Source organism: Plectropomus leopardus, chromosome 6, assembly GCF_008729295.1.
Source record: "Plectropomus leopardus isolate mb chromosome 6, YSFRI_Pleo_2.0, whole genome shotgun sequence".
In the NCBI taxonomy this organism is placed as follows: domain Eukaryota; kingdom Metazoa; phylum Chordata; class Actinopteri; order Perciformes; family Serranidae; genus Plectropomus; species Plectropomus leopardus.
Genome location: NC_056468.1, coordinates 2,000,856 through 2,024,125, shown reverse-complemented (window position 1 = coordinate 2,024,125; position 23,270 = coordinate 2,000,856). Strand labels below are relative to the sequence as shown.

At 40.4% G+C, this 23,270-nt stretch overlaps 1 protein-coding gene across 1 annotated transcript in view; it reads right to left on the bottom strand.

Annotated features, from left to right (window-relative positions):
- Positions 1 to 6,180: 6,180 nt before the first annotated feature.
- The window catches only part of adgrd2 (adhesion G protein-coupled receptor D2), a 51,599-nt gene continuing 34,509 nt past the window's right edge, over positions 6,181 to 23,270 (bottom strand). Inside the window, exons 20-25 of the mRNA XM_042488886.1 lie at positions 17,693 to 17,734; positions 17,500 to 17,553; positions 17,135 to 17,282; positions 11,421 to 11,479; positions 11,309 to 11,339; positions 6,181 to 6,360 (exon numbers count right to left, since the gene is read on the bottom strand). Of these exons, the coding sequence (XP_042344820.1) occupies positions 6,353 to 6,360; positions 11,309 to 11,339; positions 11,421 to 11,479; positions 17,135 to 17,282; positions 17,500 to 17,553; positions 17,693 to 17,734 (342 nt within the window). The 3' untranslated portion in view covers positions 6,181 to 6,352. The remainder of the gene's footprint in view (positions 6,361 to 11,308; positions 11,340 to 11,420; positions 11,480 to 17,134; positions 17,283 to 17,499; positions 17,554 to 17,692; positions 17,735 to 23,270) is intronic.

Sequence of the window (23,270 nt, the reverse complement as noted above, 5' to 3'; positions counted from 1 at the left end):
GAAAGTTTGTAGAGAAAAATTGATTTGTGTCTCAAATGTCCATCTGAAAAAATGTCTAAAAGCAGAAAATGTGAATCATGTTGTACAATACACCATATCTGACTACTAGAGGCAAGGGGTCATTTGGAGTAAAGCAAGCCCAACCTGCAGGCAGCAGACAGAAGGTGTGGTTTTAGTGGTAATGACTAACACTGAAATTAATACAAATCTGGATTAACCCTTTGAAACCATAATAGGCATAGCTTTTCTTTTGCTGCATTCATATGCCTTCACAAGTTATTTTAACTTTCAAACCAACCTAAGCAAATTGGCTTACTTTATTTTGAAATCATAGCAAAAAGGCAATAAGCAACTTGGTAAGGAGTTTAGAAAATTATTACAAAAAAAAAATATTTGACAGTATTATTATTTTTCCAGGTCATTTCCCTCCTTGCTAATTTTGGTTTGAACTTTTTTAGGGTATATTCTTTGTACATACTACAATTTATTTAGTTTTTTGGATAATTTCCTACTATATTGCACATTGCCTTTTTGCTTTTTTTTTTTTTTTTTCAAGAAATCAAGCCAATTTGGTCAGGTTTCAAAAGGTAAATGCATGCATAAAATGCTGATTATTCTACAATTTAAGGTCAGGGGTTGATAAAATAGTTGTCTTCAGTGCACTTGGCTCAACAGGCTGCTTTGTGGGTAAAGCCCCACAATCACAATGTCAAGTGCCCCAAGTGAAGGGAACAACAATACACATGCCCAAAGCCAATGGCAATAGAAGCAGATGGCACAAATTTGATGCCAGGTGGGGCTGTGTGTCACAGCCCCTGTCTCTCATTCCCCTCCTGTCACACTGCTGCAGTGTTTTTCCACTCTCCCTCCCTCTGCTCCACTCTACCTGCCAGCCACGCCCATCTTATCAGCCCAACTCTGCTCACCTGCCTCACAGCTGCAGCTCATTACAATCAGCCCTGCATATAAGCCTCTCCAGCACTCTCACTCATTGCCAGATTGTTCCTCAGCGTCATGCAAGACTTTCCAGCATTCATCTCCTGTCTGATCTCCTGGTGCCGACTCTGCCTGTTCCTGACCTGCTCTCCTCGTCTGCCTCCCGGTAAACTCACCTGCCTTCTGTCCCTGACCTCGTGCTCTGCCTCAGCGTTTCTGGTATCTGACTGCTCTGCTGGTAACGACTCCTCTGCCTGGCCTCGTCTATCCTCCTGCTTGCTCCCCATCGGTGCCTATGCCTTTACGGACTGCTCATCTGGCTACGACCCCCCCCCCGCCTGCCTCCGACCATTCCTCTGCTCTCTCCCCATCGGCACCTCCGCACGAACAGCCGGCTCTTCGGGCCACGGAGCTTCCTCCTCCGTCGTCATCGGCTGAAGTAAGCTACGTCTCTTCCCCTCGTCTGAGCCCCAGAGACTGTGTGAGGGCTTCAGCCTGAAGAACGAACTTTATTCTGTGTTTATTCTATCTGCTCCGTACCTTGTTTGCTGTGGTGAAAATAAAGGTCATTGCCAACTGTTCCTGAGCGCCAGTGTACTGCATTTGGGTCCAAACCACACCTGTTTCACTGAGTGTCTGTTGCTCCACTGCAAGATCCCAGCAAAGTCAAGAGTGACTGAGGTGGAAACAAATTTGTTCTTTGTTCAGAGAGTTTAGCCACTGAGCTATGCAGAAATGTTTCCTGTGGTTTCTGTTGTTGGTAAATGTGTTTTGTTCTTTGAACACTGGATTGTGTTAATGTATTAACTGGCTAACTAGCATCATCTTCCAGTTTCCCTTTTTGAATAACAATTAGACAGCTGGTTTGGAGGGGTATTTCCTCACACAAACGTAGAACATACGTACTGGTTGGCTGTCAGTTAAAGTCTGTGTGGTGTGTTTTGTGTGCAGCTTTTTGGCTGAGACACAGGCACCTTGAGGCGATGCTACGGTCAGCTGTCAGTTTGGTGTGTCTGGGCCTTAACATTGACCCACATGAAACTCAAACCCTGGTCTCCTGGGTTAAAGCCCTGTGCTTTACCCATCACCCCCATGACTGTATCTGTTGGTTTTAAACTATGTCAACTGAATTTCTGGAAAAAGCCCTGCAGGCTATTTCTTTTTTTTATGTGATCAAAGACAGCTTGTGATGAGACAGAAATATGTATATGTAGGTAAACGGTGTTTTGTGTTTAAAAATGATGTCTAGTCTTACTTGCCTTTTTATATGCGAAGTGGAATAGAGGGACTTTGTATCTATTCAAAGTACTTGTTGCCCTGCTATTTTTTTTTTTTTTTTTTGTTTTACAGAAAAACGCTGCTGCCTAACACCAAGACAGAGAAAGGACGTTTTAGATTGTGGCAGACCTTGTGAGCATAGCAACAGACATAAATGTTGAATCTTATTTTGAACAATATAAACATCAGCGACTAAAGCATAATTTCTGGCAGGCCAGGCTATCTTACAAGCCTACCAGAGTAACACAGTATAAGAGTAGATACTGTAGATAGAATTAGTAGTTGGATACTGAACAGAAGGCAATGCGTGTCTTCATATTTCTAGAATGTTACTGCAAACATCTGTGTGTATCATACTGCTCTCTGTGGCAGTTCTACAGCTTCATGCCTGCTGAGCTGCAGTGGTTTAATATAAGGTTTTACATATGTATTTACAATAAGGGCTCAGTTTCAAACTTGGGAAATCTCACTACATTATACTTAAGCACGTTCTCATCTCAAATTATCACATATTGCTGTTTTGCAGTGAACTTCCATGTCAACATAGTATGCTTTCGGTATCCTGCTGGGTCTGCTGTTGACGTTCTGGAATGCTGGTGCTTTAATGTCAACAAAAGCACATGGTGGGATTACGCTGCACATGGTTTTGTTTAGGCAACGAAAGCACAAGCACAACACGTGCTGTTACGGATGATTAGGATAAGGCAAAAGAGGCACAAATGATAAGGTGTAGGGAAAAAACATCACATTCAGACAGGAGGCAAACACAGGACTCCCTCCCATCATCCCTATATTGACCTTTGTGCTCCTACATCATTACCAGCAGCATTTTAACCTGACACCGTTCAGTGGTGTATCATGCAGATGTGACAGGTTCCATCCAGCCACGTTCTAAGTTGACACCTCCTGTCAGTGTATCACGTTGCTGTGACAGGAACCATCTGGCTGCTTATAATAACACCATCAACAGTTCTGTCTGGCAGCATTCTTAGCTGACGCCATCCGGCAGTGTTCTTAGCTGATGCTGTCCAGTGTCATTTCATGCGGACACAAAAGGTGGCCTTTGGCATCGAGATCTTACCCCAAAATCAAGGCAAAAGTGCTGGTATTTGATGACTTTGGAATCTGAACTGGCTTTATATGTCCATGCATCCTTAATGTTGGCATAGATACAGCCAATAGATGGCAAAAGTTGAAAGTTACACAACAACAAATGAAGCAACAGTGTAGGGGGTCGTAGTAACGGAGGCATTACTGATTCATGCTGTGTCTTTGTTGTATCCTACATTCCTATCTTGCTTGAACTACGCTACACTGCTCCCACAATATCCGGTGTTACTGCTATGTTTTGTCCATATCTGTAAGCTTTCAGAAAACATACACAAATACTGACAAAATGATATGGACAGAAGGCACCATCTGTGTCTGTATGTAACGTTGAGCTTAAGTGATTTGTTAAACATAAAAACACGTTAGGAAGGCATTATCAGTTTGGTCGTCCATGCTGAAAATGTTTGGGAATTGTGGGACATCATGTCATGTACCACAATAAATGGCCGTATTAGGGGCATTAGGCCTTTGTTTTTTTTGTCATAAACTTGAATTACTACTTGTGGAATTATTTACACAAAACATGACAACAGAGGAGTAATAATGAAGCCAAGTATTAACATCAGTTAAACACAGGGGATGGCCACATCAATGTTAGTGTCATTTTATGGAGTATATGTGACAATTCATGACTCAACCTATGCCGTATAGGTTGAGTAAGTAGTTTAAGTTCAATTGAACTATTCTGTGAATATGTAGTGAATAGTCACACACCCTGAAGATACATGTCTACAGACAAAGCCAAACAGTTGAATTGTTGAATCTAATAAGCTAATGAAATGTTACAAATATTCTCAGCTATCTGTCACTGGACTATCCAAATAAAGTGTTACAGAGAATTATGTTTGAAGTAAAAACTATCAACATATCTTTAGTAAAGGCAGTTAGATAATACCTGTTCAATATAAAGTTTCTGTGTGGGTGTAGGTACACCAGCAAGAAAAAATAAAACCAATGTCACTTCTTTTAAAATTCAAAGGTTACTTCACCCATTTTTGCAAAAGTATGTACAGTTTTATTAACTGAAGTTTTCAGATAACTGCTGCTGAGATTTCTGTCTCCACTCACTATTGTGCATGTCAACAGAATTTCATTCATGCAACAACAAAAGCAATTTTCCACAGACAATGTCCTGATGACACAGAATCGGAAGTCTACAGTTTCCATGGAAGTGTCTTCACTCCATTGTCCAAGTTTCTAATAAGAGCTTTTGACAGTGAGGTCTGTGGAGTCACTTCACATTGCTTCTGAAAAGACATGCTGCTGTTGCTTTCAAATGCTATTTTCTGATGCTGGGAGCCCAGCAGCAGAAAACAAAAATCTCAATACCTTAGTGAATAAAACCTGACTTCCTGTTTGGGTGAACTGACCCTTTAAAGTTTCACGTGATACAAAAAAATATCTTCTTTTGGGTTGCAAAACAAAAGACTCATTTATGCCTTAAAAAGACCAGTTCACCTGCTTACGCTTTGTTTAGGCAACAAGTCACAAACACAATACATTTGTAAAAGCATGGTTACTTTCTTACAGTTACTGAGTATGTTTGCATACACATCAGTATTCCCAATATTATTTTGATTATGACAATGTTCTGAATTCGATAAAGGTCATGTAAATGGGATGTGACGGTATTATTTGGATTTTAATAGCATTATTTGGGCATATAAACAGCACATATGGAATTTTCGTCTCATTTGTTTTCTTTTTTGTTTTTTTTTTTACAACACACAGCCTCTTCCTTGTTAACAGTTGGCTTTGTGCATTGCCATGGAGATGTACATAAACCAAACATTTGAAAGGTTAGTCTGGTCAGAAAAAAAGGAACACACCTACTTTTTAACACAATGAAAGACATGGGTATCAATAGGTATATGGATTTGTGCAAAAATGCAACACTTAGCAGTGGACTTCCGCGCGTACATATTACACTTTAGGTATCCTTCTGCATCCACTGTTTATGTTCTGGGATGCTACTACTGTGATTTCAACACAAGCACATGGTGGGTTTACACTGGACATGGTTATGCCTAGACAACAACAGCACATGGCAACCAATGCTGGTGCGTCAACAAACGCTCATGCTGGCATGGCTGGTTAGGTTTAGGCAAAAGAGGCACATGGTAAATTGTAGAAAAAAAACATGACATTCAGACAGGAAGCAAACACTGGACTATAGCATAGAAGTCCGGGGTTTGTTTGATCCATCCATGCCCTCCTGCCTGCCCTACAGGGACCTTCGGGATCATTACATTACATCATTACCAGCCACATTCTCAACTGACACTGACCGTCCGTGAACCGTCCACCGGCATATAATAATACTGCAAACAGTTCTGTCTGGTTGCGTTCTCAGCTGATGCCTTTCAGCGGTTTCTAATGCAGAATGCAAAAGGTGGATTTCGGTAGAAGGATCTTAAGCTGAAAGCACTGCAAAAGCAGCGTTATTTGATGACTTTGGGATGAGAACGGGATAATTAGTCAATATCATTAGACAGGGAAATAGCTTAGCAGGAAAATTGTCTTTTTCAGAGAAAGGGCAAAAAACCCTGAATACTTTGTGTATGTAAACATAGTCACTGATGTATGGACATTAACTTAAATGATGAATCCCATCGAAAGAATCCATTCCTTCACGACTCAATTTGTTTCAAAGCTGACTGATAGTGAGGAACCTGCAAAATAATTTTTAAACTTGGTCTTTAGTCATTTTGCTGATGATAAAAACACACAACAAACGTCATGTGTTAAAAAAGTGAGACGTTGAGGGAAAACTGATCTGATCTGAAAGCAGAGCAGGGAGAGAAGGTAGAGCTCAATTCTTCATCACACTCTCCCAGCAGAGAGAGAGAGAGACAGAGTGTGTGTGTGTGTGTGTGTGTGTGTGTGTGTGTGTGTGTGTGTGTGTGTGTGTGTGTGTGGTGTCCGTGCTCTTCCTCAGGTGGTATCTTCATGTGTGTCCAGTCCTCCCCTCTTTCAGCATGCTGCATGCTTATTGTAATTGAGTATCAGGATCCACTCCATTTGCGATTCAACAACCTGCGGTGAAATAAAGTGAAAGGCATTATAACTACGACTCCAAGCTCAACCTGATGTTTAATGTTTTTGCATTATAGGTGTGCGAGTGTGTTTGTGTACAAAAGAGAAAACAAGAAAGCAGGGGAAATGAAAGGCAGAGTGAGAGAGAGCAGGTGTTGGAGTGGTTAATGGTTGATAGCGTGAATAGACAGCCCCGTCCGCTCCTGATTAAGGGAATGAACTTCTTCTTTGTCTCGGCGGTCAACAATGAACACCCAGCAGCACTCAAACGCCATCCATCAGGCGTTCCTTACAGACGGCCAAACATTTAATGAATCTAAAAACTTCCGTCTCCCCACTGCCGGGCAATTTAGAGCGATTGACAGTGACTTGACCCTCTGGAAATATGGGGACCATCTGTTGTGTTTGCCTGCACATTCAAATCAACAAAAGACACTGGGGCAGTTTTCACATAGGCCTAATTTGCTGCACTGTGCAGGTAAATGGAGACAATCTAGGAAAAATAAAACCCCTTTGGCTCTCTCTTCTCCAGTCAGCTTTCAATTGTTAGGACTCAAGTCATTAGATGATGCTTTCTGCAAACACTCAGCGCCTTTCAGTGACGTGCAGTCCCTTGTAAATCACATTTTCTAAACCAATAATATTTTGTAAACTGACTTATATTTGTAATATTATTGATTATTCTTGTGATGTCTATCTTTCATTTGTGTATTAATTAAATCCAATTTTTATGTTCCGACAGGAAATCTAGCAGGTACAAATTGAATATGAAAAAAATCAGGAAAAAGAGCAATGCTTTTAATCCCCATTCAATGTCAATGTGAGATAACACTTTGGTCCTGTATATGTGTTTGTCACAGGTGAGTTCAGATGTGGACCCAAATGCAGAACAAAATGAGCAGACAGGTGCACTAACAAAATGTGAGCTTAAATGCCGATGATGATAACAAACGAAAATACAATGTACAAAAAAAACATGAATCAAAAGCTAAACTGAAACCAACAAGGAAGAACTTGGGTGAAGACAGCAGCAAACACAGTGGAAACAGCACGGAGGATAACAGACAAACTGACGAGGGACAAAGGAGACACACAGGTGTATATACACAGAGAACTAATCAGGACAAAGAGACACAGCTGGGGGAGGTGGACACAGAGAAAAAGGAGAGAAACACAGGGATTGGCTGAATTTTGAAGGTGCGACAGAAACACAAGGATGGAGCAAACAAGACTAAAACACAACAGGTGTGCAGGGAAGACTGACATGGAGGACAAATGAGACTGATACAAGACAGGTGTGATCGTAAAAAGGAGGGAAACAGACAAAAGCTGTGGACGCTTATTAATGTGCACAGGTGCAGGTCACCCTGTGTACAGATTAATGTCAACTGTTGCATGTTTCTATGTCATATTGTTTGTGCTTTATGTGTTTTTATTATGTTTTTACACATGCTGCAACACAAATTGCCATTGTGGGACCAATAGTAAAATGGAATTGAACTGAATTGAATTACACTGAAATTCTTCACTCGCTCACTCACTCACTATTCTACATGTAGTGTGTATTAAAGAGTGAATTATATGATAGCAAAATATATACTTATAGATGCTCCAGATATTCGTGTGACACAGCTGACACACCCAGTACCACGTAAACAAACCAAGCACTCAGGAGGACAGATGAACGGAGGTTATATGGATGTTGCATGTTAAATTGTTGAAATTCTGATGATGTGGAAGTGTGGGTTTGTCATACATCGTCCTGTGTCCTGATAGCAAGTTGTAATAGCCCTCCATCTATTTAGTTCACAAGCTACTTAGCTTGCTCAAACAAGGCACATAGTGAGATACAGAAGAAAATGTCACATTCAGATGGGAAGCGAACACCAGGTTTGTGGGACCCATCCACTGCCCCTTCCCACCCACCCAATAGGCATAGGCGCCTTGGTGCTCCTCCTATTACCTTATTACTGACAGCATTTCAACCTGACACCATCCTGCCCAATTTGTGCGGATGCGACAGGTGCTGTCCAGCTGGTGTATAAAAATGCTGCCAATGGTTCTGTCTGATCGCATTCTTACCAGTGGCATTTCATGCACATGCAAAAGGAGCTTTTTGACATCAGTTGGAGGAGTTTTAAAATGCTGACGTTTTTGTAGCTGATGTAGCTGTCACCTGAAAGATCGACGGATGGATGCTTTCTAAAAGATTCAGATCTACAGAGTCAGTGTACATTTTGGTTTGGCTTCATATCGAATTGACCTGTGTTTTGTTGCTGCAAACTTAACACAAGACAGAAACCTTTTGGTCACTTTGCCATAATTGAGGATATGATTGCATTCTAATACTGAACATAATACGACTTTTGCTTCATAGTGTCATCTCAGAACTAGTTTGTACGCCACTCTTGCACAATATGTGAATCCTATCATGTGTGCATGCCTGTGCACATTCATGCATACAGTGAAAAAACCCCCCCCAAAAACACAACAACATTTTATTAGTTATATTCTGACTTTTGTAACACAATGCCTACCCTGTTAGTGACCTCACGGCATGCTACTGGTACCTTAACAGTGATTTTCATACCAGAAAAAAATCAGTTCAGTGAAAATTAATACCAAATAACTACTCTAAAAACCACACTTAGACCACCAATGACACTCAAGCACAGAACACTTGTGCTAATAATAAAGATATTAACATAAACTAGCATATATTTGGGTTCATTCAGTTGACACAAATGAGGAATTTCAATGTGAATAAAATTCAAATATATGAAATAGCTTTGTTCTCAAGGCTGCTTTAAAAATCTCCATATGCAGTTTAATTCACAGCCAGACAAAGAGAATGCAGGTAGAGCTCAATGTGCTCCTAACACGAGAAACCATGACGACACAGAGGCCAGGTGGTTGTTGGAATTTAAAACATATGCGGCATGCAACAAACAAATTGTCATTTTCAGAAATGTATGGGTGATGGCATTGACCAAACTCACTTCAGGAAGTGGGAATAAATTTTAAAATTGATTCATTTACCGTCTTTGATGACCACACCTGCTGCCACAGAGCTGATTTAACCCTTTGAAATCTGGAGCAACATAATTTTTCTTGTGCTGCTCTTAGATGCTTTTTACACATATTTGAACCTTTGAACCATGAGCAATTTTTTTTGACAGATTTAGAAAATTATTATTTTTTAAAAATCCAAGGGAAAAAAGAAAATGCTGGCTGAAGACCAACAATCACAATTATATGTTTAAAATGATTTTACATAATTATTATAACTTTTAAGCACTTATTTTCATTTCTTTGTGTGTTTATTTTTTTTCCTTTTTTGGGATAATTTTTCCATTGGATAATGTTTCTGTTTTTCTCTTTAGAGTCTTTTGTTGCTCCTGTCCCAAACTTTTTGGAACATGTTGCAGGCATCCAACTCAGAAAAAGTGTATATGTTACAAAAAACAATAAAGCGTATCAGTTTGAACATTGAATATCTTGTCTTTGTACTGTAATCAACTCATCATAGTTTACCTGCAAATCAGTGCATCGATTCCTCCTCATGACCTGCCAGCTCGGCCCCTCACACCATCAAAGCTCTATTTTGCAGCAGCAGTGAGAAATCAGTGCAGCTTCCTGCCTATGCCACAGGGTCGGACACCTGCTACAGTATGCAACACCCACCATATGACCCAGGACCAGGGTTATGGATTTACCAAAATCAGCACCTTCAATAACAATCTTTACATCTTTACTTCTACAATTGCTTGCTGACAATCTGCGGATGGATGTTGTAGTTTTGCTTTTGAATTGATACTAAATTACAAAGTCCCGTAGTTGGTCTGTTTTGCTTCTACACAACGAATTGCACCAGAGTCAGCTCAGAAGCACCACAAAGAGAGAGAGAGATATGTAACAACAACACGCTCTCATCCCAACTTGTCACATGATGCCACTCAGTCAGTGACCATCTGTTTCTACTTGTGATTTTTTAGGTATCTTTCTGCGTCAGCTGTTTATGCTGCATGATTTCAACAAATGAACATGGTGGGATGAAACAACATGGTCCTTATGTTTTAAACAGGGCTGAAGGTCATAATGGTTAGGATTAAGCAACACGAATAATTAGATTTAGACAAAAGAGGCACATGGCAAGGTGTAGAAAAAAACCCACAAATCCACATGGGGAGCAAACTCCGGACTCCAGCACAAAAGTCAGTTGTTTGTGGGACCCATCCACCTCACCAGCCACCTGCCCACCTTGTAAGTGCACTCATGCTCCTTAAATTACTTGGTTAGCGGCAGCGTTAGACACTGTCCGGTAGAGTTTCAAGTGCAAACGACTGGTTCCGTCCTGTTGTGTTCTCAAGTGATGCCGCCAACGGTTGTTGCATGTTGACGGGCCTGGTGCCATCCAGCCATCCTCAGGCGTGTAATACCAACATAACCGGTTCTTACTGTGCATGTTCTCATCTGATGTTTTTCAGCCGCCTTCTGGTTTGACGTGGAAGGTGGCTTTTGGTGTCACACTCGTAAGCCAAAAGCACTGACAGAGTGATGCTATTTGACGAGTCCGGAGTGAGAAAGGGCAGATAAAGGAGCACGTCTTTTGTCCCTGCTGATTCAGTCACCACCAAAACAACCATGGAACTGTCATTCTATCTCTCCACTCTATTAACGTTCTGTGTAACTGTCTTTGCTTTATGCGACACTCTGTTCATAAACTTTGTTTTTGCAATTCAAAGTGCACTAACTGCATTCCATGCTACTAACACTGCTCTCTGCAGGAACAGGCACTTTACCTGCCATCCACTTCCATCCCCTCCTGTTTCCTGTCTTTAATTATTATGGCAGCTTCCTTATCTCCTCATTTCATATGTGAGTATTTTTGTTTTCATGCATCTATTGTTGGTCTAATACAAACTATCAAGTGATGTTAGAGTTGTACCTGATGGCTTGAACCCGGTCAGCTGGACCACCTAAAACACAAAAATAATACTAAGACATATTTAATGACTATGACATGACGGCAGTGTAGTGATAATGGACACGTTACTTACTTGGTTTCCTGATGCTGTCTTTAAAGAGAAATTCACAAAGCTTTCCTTTCTGAAGCTCTCTGAAAGAGAAAAACACACTTATTTGTATTTTAAAGTTTGCATTTGTCTTTCCACACATTTGTTTATGCAAGGTCAGAATATGTAAGACAAAGAGATACCGCACAAGCAAAACAAAGAACAGTAAATAGGCATCTTTATAAACCACACACAGAAACACAAACAATATGAATGACAAAAGAATATTATGAGAATTGTCAGTATTATTTTTTTTAGTAACAAAAATGCCATTTGCCTACAGGAAGAATTGTTGTTAATGAGATAAATCAAGATATGAAATTCAAAGACACAGGATCATCTGCAGTCTGATATCTATCCTGATCCAGGGCCGTAATAACCTAATTACATTGGGGCGGGGTTTGGGGAGTTGGGGACCATTTTCAACTGAAACCCTCTGCGACCCAAATCGCAGGGGGAATTCACTTTAGGAGACATTTTTATAAACTTCAGCTAAACTGAACATTTTAGAGTATTTCAAAACAAAAATCTTTGGTCAAGTTTTGCCGACTGAGCACCATTTTAGGGAGCCAGCATATGATCAAAGGCCACGCAGGAAAAGCAAACACACTGACTTTCTTTCTGATTTTTTTTTTCATATCTTCTTCATGACATACAGTGCCTTTTTGCGACTTTTTTTTGACGGTGGTCTGCTCTACGTAACACTCATTTAGGAAGTTCTCATGCATTGTTTGTATGTTTTCCAATAAAAAGTAAAGCACAACAAATTGTATATATCCCACTTAATGATGAGCCAGTAATTGGTACATAACTAACATTTATTGGACCCACTGGTCACCACTGTTATTGGTCCACTTTTTTTTCCCATCTGGATTGTTTGTGTGCTGATTTTTGTGAAGATTGCATTATTCTTGGGCCCTTGGTCATGCCCCTTAGGCATAACAAAGATCACCTTGGCCTTGACCGTCTCTCATTTTTAATTTATTTAAGCCACAAATGGAGTGAAGGTGCAGAGTCTCATCCACAGCAGAGGTGGACATGTCGGTAAAAAAGCCATTGAAAAAAAGATGAAATGACATCGTCTTTGACCCTCTGTGATCTATAATATAAATGTTTTTGATCACCGCCTGATCCTTCCTCCACTGCACTCCTGAGACAACCTTTTGTAATTTCATTCTGAATTCTATTCATATGGCTCTAAGGATAACAAAAACTAGCACACTGTTAGTGTCACGTGGGTATGTTCGAGGCATCAGGTAATGGAAATAAATGCATACAATCCAAGCTGACCAAATAGTTCAGTTATTATTTGAAAGGGTAAGGATAATTAACCTTCCTGACATGTGCAGAACATCTGAACAGAAGTAACTGAGAGTTCAAAGGTGAACAGTAATGCAGCAGGTTGTAATCGTTTAGGGCAACACAGGCAAGTTTTTGTATCAGAGTTTAGCTTCATTCCAATAAATTGCTTCTCCTGTCCTCAAATGTGCATAATTGAGATTGACAGGGCACTGACTTTAATAACTGATTACTGACAAGGTTGCATTTCTTTGCAGGTCATTCTAACTACTACATGTCACGGACGTGGACATGTAATCTTAATGCCTACGCACCAGCCATTACGGTGGCTGGGGGCATCAGCTAGTCCATCTGTCCATCTGTTTGTCAGTAGTCAAATAGATGGACAGTATCTTATGAACACCATGAGAGAGTCTCTTCTAAATTGGCAGAAATATTCTTTTTGCCTCACCGTATACTGATAAGATTTCAGTGGTGAAATGTCAAGGTCAATGTGAGCTTTTATGTGTCTCATTCTCTTCAACAGGATACCTCACGGACACTTTAAGGGACTGTCCTCAAATTAGGCACAAAGGTTCATTTGGACTCAGCAATGAACTATTTACGTTTTGGGTGGTTCAAGGTCAATGTCAATGTACCCTTGCATCCATCTCATTCTCGTGAACATGATAAGTCAAATACACATACAAAATTTCTTCAAATTCATGTCCAGTTGGTCTAAACAATGAACTGCTTAGAGTTTGGTGGTCAAAAGGTCAAGATCACTGTGACTTTGCATCTATCTCATACTTGTGAACTAACCCATTTTCATACCAAACTCATCAAATAGCACCGCTCTGTTAGTGCTATCGACGTACCATGTGACGGGTTCAGACTGAGAACATGTTGGTGAACAAAATATCTCAAGAAGGCCTTGAGAGGGAGGTTACTCAAATTTGGCACTAATGTCCACTTGGACTCAAAAGTGAACTTGAACTTGGATTTGGAGGTCAAAGGTTAAGGTTACTGTAACCTGACAAAAACATGTTTTTGGCTTTAAATCAAGAATTCATACAGTTTATGACAAAATTTTGCACAAATCTTTAAAAGGATATAATGAAGTGATACCATTTTATTTCTAGTTTTGTGTTGTTTCAATGTGGAATATTTTCCACCAAATATGGTGCACTCAAATGTGGAAATGTGGGATGTGGACATGTTAGCCATGAACGCAGTGTTTGGATGACGTGCTGCTTTCATGATGCAGTCTGTGTTGAAAGGGTGCCCTCAACAGTTCAGGAGCTCATCTTAGTGGCTACCAATGAAAGCAACAGTCAAAAATCACCTATAAAATCATGGGATTCTTTACATGACTACATATAGTTAGAAAACAATCTCTTCAATCATCATGAAGAGCAAGCACAAACAGAAATGTCACGGATTGGGTGGCTAGAGAGCTATAACAGGCTACCATTTCTGTGTAATATAAGGGTAAAATGAGCGATTCAGCTATCAAACAAAAGATCAGTAGTTCAATACCCAATTCCTCCTCTCCACATATTGAAGTATCTTTGGACAAGTTTGGGAAAATTGCTGCCAATGGCTGCTCCATCCATTTTTATTGCATAACAGATGGTACTTTGTATGGTTGCCTCTGCCATCAGTATATGAATGTGTGTGTGAATGTGACATTAAGGCATAATTGAGTGGTTCAAAGACTAGATAGTCACTATAAATGCACGTCAATTAACTCACTGAGTACCACTGACGTATATATACGTCATTCAAAAGCCAACGCTTGAGTGCCCTTGACATATATATACGTCATAGTGTGTTTTCTGCGGCTGGCACAAGGGGGCGCTCTCACTCTCCCTGTGTGTAATTTTGGGGCTGCTGGGATTCGTAGTGGTAGTACAAAAGACGGTATATCAAAGCATGAAGTGGAGTAGCCGGGATCAGAGAGCAGTGTGATCTGTGTGGAGGTGAATCGAAACTACAGCAACGAAGCTACATCAGTTCAATATTGGCATAAAATGCCCCCCAAAAAACGGAGAGGGTCAAGTAGCCAGTTTCGCCAGCGGACGCTGGAAAAAAAAACTCTCATGGAGAGATGTCTTTTATGTCACTGAAGGCAAAATTATAACATTCAAATCACTGTCTTGCTTGATGGACTATCTTTCACAAAAATGCATTTTTCTCAGCTTTCTAGAAAAAAAGTGTTGTTTTTTTTATGAAACTAGCCTCTATTCAACTTCAGATAAATCAAGAATGGAACAAGGTGCAAACAAACGTTTTTTCATGATGAAAAAGAGAGTTTCTTCTTTCATTTGAGCTATTCGGTATTTTCAGAGTCTTTGTACAAAATATTCTGTGGGTCTTGAAAGATGACTCAAAATGGCCAGAAAAGCTGGCACAAGCCACTTTCCATTATATAATAGGGCTGGCACTCAATGAGTTAATAACAAAAAATGGACACAATGAATTCCAGCATGAGGGTGCAAACTAAACAATGGAGGGAAGTAAACTAAATGGCCATGAAACATATTTCTGAAAAATACGTGTAGGAGATTTCTTTTAACCTTTTGAACTCCTTTTGAATAATTTAACACCCTGCTAATGAGTATAACTGGCTGCTACAGCCAAATCATACTGTACTGGCTTTATTTTGCCTCATTAAAAGACATTGAAAGTAAATGTTGGAAAGGTACGTAGGTAAGGTCATCTAAAATATAACTCAAACTATGATAAAATTGGTAAGTGCGTCCCATAATATAGCAGTAGAACAAAAAAATGCTGTTGCCTTTTTACAAAAAGATCACACCATAAGGCCTCCACTAAGTCCCTTCTTTGTTGCACCTTTTCATTTTACCAAACAATAGTGGCTTCATTCCACTCTAGTTGTGATTTAAGTCAGCATACCAGCATTGCATAAAAATGGCATAACGTGACAAATATAATCACTTGGGTCCCTGTTATATTGCAGCTGATCTCATCCTTTGCTCAAAGGTTAAGGAGTTATTGGACTTCATTGTATTCCCAAATAGCAGACATTTTTGGCAGCTGTTTTTCTTTTTTGAATTAGCTGCTAAATGCTTTTAAAATTTTTCGACAGTGGGTGGCACACTTTAGACTTTGACAAAAATGTCACACCTGTCCCGTCCATGGTCCCATCCTGCCAGCACTGTCATTGCCTCCACTGCCAGTTTTATGGCAAGACAACTGCATCCCACAATTTCTCAATCATACCTTTTAGAAAGAATGACTGGGCGGAAAAAAGGCTGGAAATTTAGTTGTGTAAAAGGGGATTATTTAACCCCTGCAGCCTCTAAACCTCTGCCTCCTTGTTGTTAAGTCACAAAGCCTATATAATATCATTTTCCATTTCTGATAATGTTGGATTTGCTGATTTACAGATGTTGGTGCCACCCAGCAGTAATATCTATGTGTGTATGATTAAACAGACCTGCAGATTGTGCACCTGCTTTTCCTAAATGTTAACATTTAGACAGTTTCCTGCTACAGATGTTCCTTTGGCGCTTCTAAACAGTTACACAGTATTCAGTAGTGCTGCTTCCTCAGTTTCACCTGCAGAAAATCTCAGAATGGTCCTTTGGTAATAATAACAAACACAATTTGAGTGTGTCCCACAATCCTTTCAACACTCCCCCCATCGGTTTTTGCAGTAATTAATTTCAGTGTAAGCCAATTCTGTAAACCACCTTTCGAGGCTATATAATATGCCACTGGATGGTATCAGCTAAAATGTAACTAAAAATAACTGTTACTGGTGTTATGATATGCCACTGAACGGCTGGCAGGGCACCTGCCGAGGCAGTATATGTGGACGGCGTTCACATGATTTACTGCTGGATGGCGTCAGGTTGAAATGCTACCTGTAGCAATTTAGTAGGATGAAGGTCCCTACAGGACAGGATGAATCAAACAAACCAAGGACTTTCATGTGGGAATTTGGTGTTTACTTCCTGTCTGAATGTGATGTTTTTCTCCACATTGCCCTTTTTGCCAAAACTTAACCATCTCTGTCTTTTTGTCTAATCCCAAGAATGTGCTTTTGGTGACGTCCAGGCGTTGGTTACCATGTGCTTTTGTTGACTTAAGATAACCACATGCTTTTGTGGTGTAACCCAATATGTACTTGTGTTAACATTCCGGCGTCGATAGTAGCATCCCAGAATTTCTGCAGCAGATGCAGAGCGATATCTAGAATGTAGTATGTAGACGTGGAAGTGCACTGACAAAGTGGTGATAACTTGAAATGAGAACATGTCGCCAAGTCTCTCTCTCTCTCTCTCTCTCTCTCTCTCACACACACACACACCCACCCACACACACACACACACACACACACACACACACACACACACACACACACACAAATCAGCTCCAGGTTAGCAGCCTACCGTTCTTGATGACCAGTGACGTGGAGATGGAGCTGGGGGGTCCAGAGGTCTCACTGGTCTCAGGGCTGGAGGGTGTGGGTGGACTGCGGCCCCAAGAGGTAACTGGGGCCCTCTGGGATGGTAGGAAGCTGGTTGGCTGGGAACAGTTCTAAAAATACATCATAACCCAATCAGAAGTGCTGCAAAGTGATAATTTTTTTTAATAAAGTAGAACATGTGCACTATAGACTACTACACTACGAAACAAAATAGCTGCCCATGCAAAAGTCAGAGGTCCTCTAAAATCAACATTTGTAAAGAGGGAATTTATTTTCTGTCCTGCACTGATGGACCTGATCACGGCACTGTGCTCTTTGCTCACTCACCGTGAAAGATAAGGCCTTTCTCTTTTCTTTGATCCTCTTTATGGCATTCCTCACCTAAATGAGAAGCAGCGTTTACACCCACTGGTTTGTCCAAAAAGCTGGCAGCCTCACATACCATACAAAGATACATTCTGATATTCTGCTGCAGAGCTGACAGGCAGCAGTACTGACAATGGACTGAATGCCTCCTTACCTCACTGTTGTAAACAGCATAGACTAAGAAGATGTACAGGCCCTGTGGAGAGGAGAGAAGCACAGCAGGCATGTGAAAGGTTGAAAATGGAAAAGAATAAATTCCAATTGCATTTTTACAGCTTTTATTGACAATAGCTTCATCAAGTCCATTTAGTACTCCACTCTGTCAGTCAACCTCTGCTTTTCTCTTTGGCAACGAAAAGAGAATTGCAAAATATCTCTTGGTGCTCTCAGTGTGTGTGGTTTTCTACTCCCTTTTGGCACGAGCTTCAGTTGAATTCAGCAGGGTGCGGCACTCAACTCTTCCCTGAACTGAATCCAAATTGGATCTCTTCAATGTAGCTGTCTATACAAGACATGCCATTTGGAGAATGTTTTTTCTAAGACTGCATTTTGTTGACGGCCTGTATGTCTGCTGATGTTCTGAAGCAGTGGGGTAACTATGAAAATGTGATCCCTTAAAACTGCAGTAAGAGTCCGCCCCTCTTCAGATCAGGTTATTCTTGAAAAGAAATAGTTTATCTGTAGATGTGCTCATTTTCAGATAGTCTCTGCTGGAAGATAGTGTTGCAGTTCAGACTCAGCTTATGTTCCCAGTAAGATTGTTGCTTTTAGAAAGTTACAGGAATTGTTGTATACTCTTTTGGTTTCAGAGGCTGATAAGCATTTTTGTTGAGAACACTAGTGCATTTAGCTGCAATTCCTGCAAATAAAAACCCCTCTTGTAATCTGAATTAAAGGTGCACTAAAAGTCTATTTGGCTTCCAGTCTTCAAAACCAAATTATAAAACAGATCTGGCACAACACATATGACCTTTACAAAAATGATTTGTTTTCTGATCTGCCACCTCTAGGATTAAGGCCTGATTTAGTTTAGGCCACTCAGACCACTTTGTTGACTAGATAAACGAGACTTGGCTTATGTTGCACAGTTTGTGAGAGTTTGTAATCTGTAATCTGATATAGTCTTGCTTTTGTTGGTATTTGCACATTTTGCACATACTGCACTAAACTGTACAGTTTATCCTGAAACAGCTATATTGTATATATTTATGCCATACTACTTTTAAATGTAGATTTGTCATATTGTGACTGTAGTTTTCTAATCTTTATTTTGCTTATTTGTGTTGCTCTTAAGAAATTCTTGGTATGCTTAATGTATGCGCCATAAAACCAAAGCAAATTCCTTGTTTTTTAACACATAACTGGCAATAAAACCTTTTCTGATTCTAATTCTGGTCCCCAGGGTTTCAATTCATGAATAATGTTCACCTTTTTTGGATTCTCCATTCACCATGGAAGCATGTAAAAATAAATAAATAAATAAATAAAGTAATATATGATGAGTAATAGATTAATGAATACTAATTTTGCAGGTGAAGCGCGGAAGACTGATGTCATTATTCAAGCTGCTTGCATAAACTGTTTGTCCGTTTTCCTATGAAAAGCAATGCACTCATTTGTACATATGCCATCTAATCATGAGCCAGTAATTTGTGCATAACCCATGTATTTTGGAAGGCTGTGATCACATGACCAATGCACTGCCAGGAGTAAACAAGGAAGTGGTCCCTGGCAGTCTTGTGAGGAGGATGGCCGGGGTGACTGATGGGTTGCAGATTTTTCCAATGGAGACGTGTTCAGAAATGCGTGAACTTTGAACCATTTTAAGGAATGTGGTCACCATATTTCTTTTCCAAAACCTAACCTCCATAACTTGACCTCCCTCAACATCCATCCATCCATCCATCAATCCATCCATTTTCTTCCGCTTATCTGGGGTGGGGTCGCAGGGGGAACGGGTGGAGCAGAGCACCCCAGACGTCCCTCTCCCCAGCAACACATTCCAGCTCCTCCTGAGGGACCCCTAGGAGTTCGTTCATGCTCCATTCTACCCTCACTCATGAAAAAGACCCCGAGATACTTGAACTCCTTTGCTTGGGGCAGCAACTCACTCCCCACCCAGAAGGGACAATCCCTCAGCGTAACCAGCGTAACTAAATTTTACATTAATTACGTAACTTGACATTCTTCGTGCGGCACTGATTTGTACGTTACCATATGAACTAGTATGTTGTTTTTTTAAACTCCAATCTAAAACAAAGTAACGCGGAGCTTCTGTAGCAGTAGTCCTGTTTGTTTCTGCAAGCAGAGAGCATGCCAACCACCATCTACTGTATGCAATATACTGACCATCCATCCATCCATCCATCTACCATCCATCCATCCATCCATCCATCTACCATCCATCCATCCATCCATCCATCCATCTCATCCGGGGCTAAGCAAAGTACTCCAGACATTCCTCTCTCCAGCAACACTTTTCCGCTCTTCCCAACTGTAGATGCATAAGTATCTTATACAGCCCCACTTCAAAAATCCAGAACTATCATTTTGAAGAATGCCCCATGTGAAAGGCAAAAAATTACATTAGAATTGCATAGTAAATTCAAAATTGCTTACTTCTTGATGGGTTTAGGGTATGACTGCAAAGAAGATTTTTTAAGTCTTAATATGCTACATCTGCTGCCATTTTTTTGTATATCTAGGTAAAACATACCATGGTGGCTACTTTGTTGAGGCTTTCTGGGGGGCACCTCTCAGCCATTTGTCTCATAATCTGCTCTGTAGTGCTGAAACAGAATAATTAACAAACAGTCCTATAGTGGGCAACTCTTAAAAAGATTTAACTACTTTGACTCTGATTATCAGTGTATATCCATAATAATGTACATGTAAACAGTCTAATCGAAAAATATGTCTAATAAATCAGACGTGTTTACAGGCAGCCCAATGAGGTAACTTTTTTTTTGAAGAAGAAGAAAATGGGCTAGCCCTGCATCGTCCTCCTACCTACATAAAGAAGAACTCCTACTGTCGTGTTATCTGCACTCAGCTGGACACTGGCAGTAAATCTAAATTAACTAGCAGCTCTCCAGGGGTCACCCAGGGGCTAGAACATTTTGATTAATTAAAGACCAGGGAAGTGCACTGAGGGGTGGGTGGGGTAAGAAAAGACAAGAAGAGAAAGACATCCTGAATGGGCAGAAAGTATAAGGACAGGGAGAGTGTGTGTGGAGAAAAGGTTGAAGTGAGTGTGTGAGAGAGGAAGTAGTGTTATGTTATCAGGGGAGGAGGGCTGGAGGTAGATGTGGAATGACCTGCCATTCAAAGGACTCACTGCTCTCTCTCTCTCTTTTTTGCTCGCTCTCTCTCTCTCTCTCTCTCTCTCTCTCTTTCTCTCTCTCTCACACACACACACACACACACACACACACACACACACACACACAAAAGTGCATGAATACACAGTTAGTAATGATGAACAGATAAATATGACTCATGGAAAAAATATCATACACGGACATTCTTGACACTGAGTAACAGCAAATAAACACACAATGTACACACACAGACCCACAGGTCTCGGTACTCTAATTTCTGTCAAGTAACTGACAAAGTCGAAAAAGAGCCATGAAATATTCATTTAATATCAATGAAAATGAATGAGCTCACGAGAAAAGGCATAGTTCTGAGGCTAGAGTGAATGATGAACTGGATTAAAAGAAATTACCCAGTTAAAATCTCAATCGTACTCTCACTGTTTATTTTATTATAGCATCAATTAAATTATTCTCAAAAAAATGATGACATTTCTAGTGAAAATTATTGCTGGCTTACCCAGTCAATCACTTGAAAATACAGCCTTGTGTACTCTCTTCTGTCAGTATCTAAGAGCTAGAGCTTCATAATGATGACGACAAGTCCAGTCAGAGCTCTGAGGACATGCCAGATGAAGGGCAAGCTCTCCAAAAGTACAATAATGAATATTTATTTCTACAATTTACAATTCTACAATTTCATTTAGCAGACGCTTTTATCCAAAGCGACGTACAACACAAGCAAGAATTTAGACTTAAGGAAAAAACCCTTAGTAAGTGCAAAAAGTGCTTCAGGTGTGATTGGTCACAGGTATTGCCGTCTAGTGGGTTTTTTTTGAAACCAAAGTAATAACCAGTAGCGATCTCAGCATCTGAGATTCAACAATCTCAGTATCACTGCTTATGATGACAGACAACATACAACATCACACAACTTTGTCAGTGCTAGATAATCATTAGGTGCTGGGTTTTGGACCTTCTGACTTAATTTACCCCAAAGGGCAAAGCGGAGAAGAGTCAGGTTATTATTTCTGTAGCTTTACTTTGTGAAGTAGTTCTTGTGCTAAACAAAAAAAAAAAACAATATTTTAATAGTTACAATATAAGTGGCCCATTGTGATTTCATGGAGATTGGCCTGCCTGAATTATTATCCCTGTCTGCCCCTTATTTTTATTATATTCATCATTCATTAACATATTTATCTCAGTGCTTCCATGTTAGGCATGTACGGGTGCTGCATCATGGTCTGCACTCTTTTTGGTTAATTTGATGGTACAACAATTTGGACTTTCCTAATTGTAGACATTCTGGCTTCATAACTTAAAAGTTTTCCATGACAAAGACATCATGCAGAGATTTCTGATTTTTTTTTTGTCTTGTGCTTAAACATGGCTGATTTTTGGCTACTTGGGGAGAGCAGAAACAAATTGTAAACACATCGACTTTTAAATTGATATTGCAAAGTTGTTAGTGAACAGTTGCTTATTTACACATCAGGCAAACACAGACCGACATGATCATTCACCATATGGAGTTTGTGGCCGCGTAACGAATGTAAGTGACTGTCATAGCCTCTGGTTTTGTTCTCTACCAAATACTTGGAAAAATCTGCAGCCCGTTCTCAATCCTAGGGCATCAAATACAGGTGCTTTGTCACACCCCTTAGCATGTGATGAAGATACCAAAGGCAGTCCTCTGTAATGTAAACCCATTCATATAAATATTTCACACTCAGAGCAGCTGACATTGTAGAAAGAGCGATAAAAAAGCAGTGTGCTCTCACTCCAAACTCTTCAAATAGCTCTGCTCTGTCAGTGCTTCTGTTGTGTGAGTGTAATGCCAAAAAAGGCACCTTTCGCCGGAACACGTCTGGGCGGTGTTAGATGGGAACACATGGCTGGTCGGTGTCAGATGGGAGTGTACTCATAGAACCATTATTATCATATGCTGGCAAACAGCTGGATGGCACCAGCGAGTCCACAAAGATCATGCACAGGCAGCTTGAGAATGCAGCTGGACAGAACCAGTCGTGTGTGCATAAAACATTGAAGGACAGGTAATAATGTTGCCGGTGACCACGTAATATAGGGAGTGCAAGTGCCCTTAAAGGGCGGGCAGGTATGGAGGTGGATGGGTCCCACACACAACTGACTTTCGTGTGGGAGCCTGGAATTTGCTTCCTGTGTGTGTATGTGTGTGTGTTTTTCTCTACACTTTACCATGTGAATCTTTTGCCTAAACCTAACGATCTATGACTCTGTTGCCTAATCCCAACCATCTACATACCTACATTTTTGACATCTCACTCTCACAAGAGACTGTTCCCTCCTGCCTCAAGGCTCTTACCCCCATCCTGATGAAGTGCTTTGAGAAACTGGTTCTCCAGCACATCAAAGATAACATTCCTGCCAGCC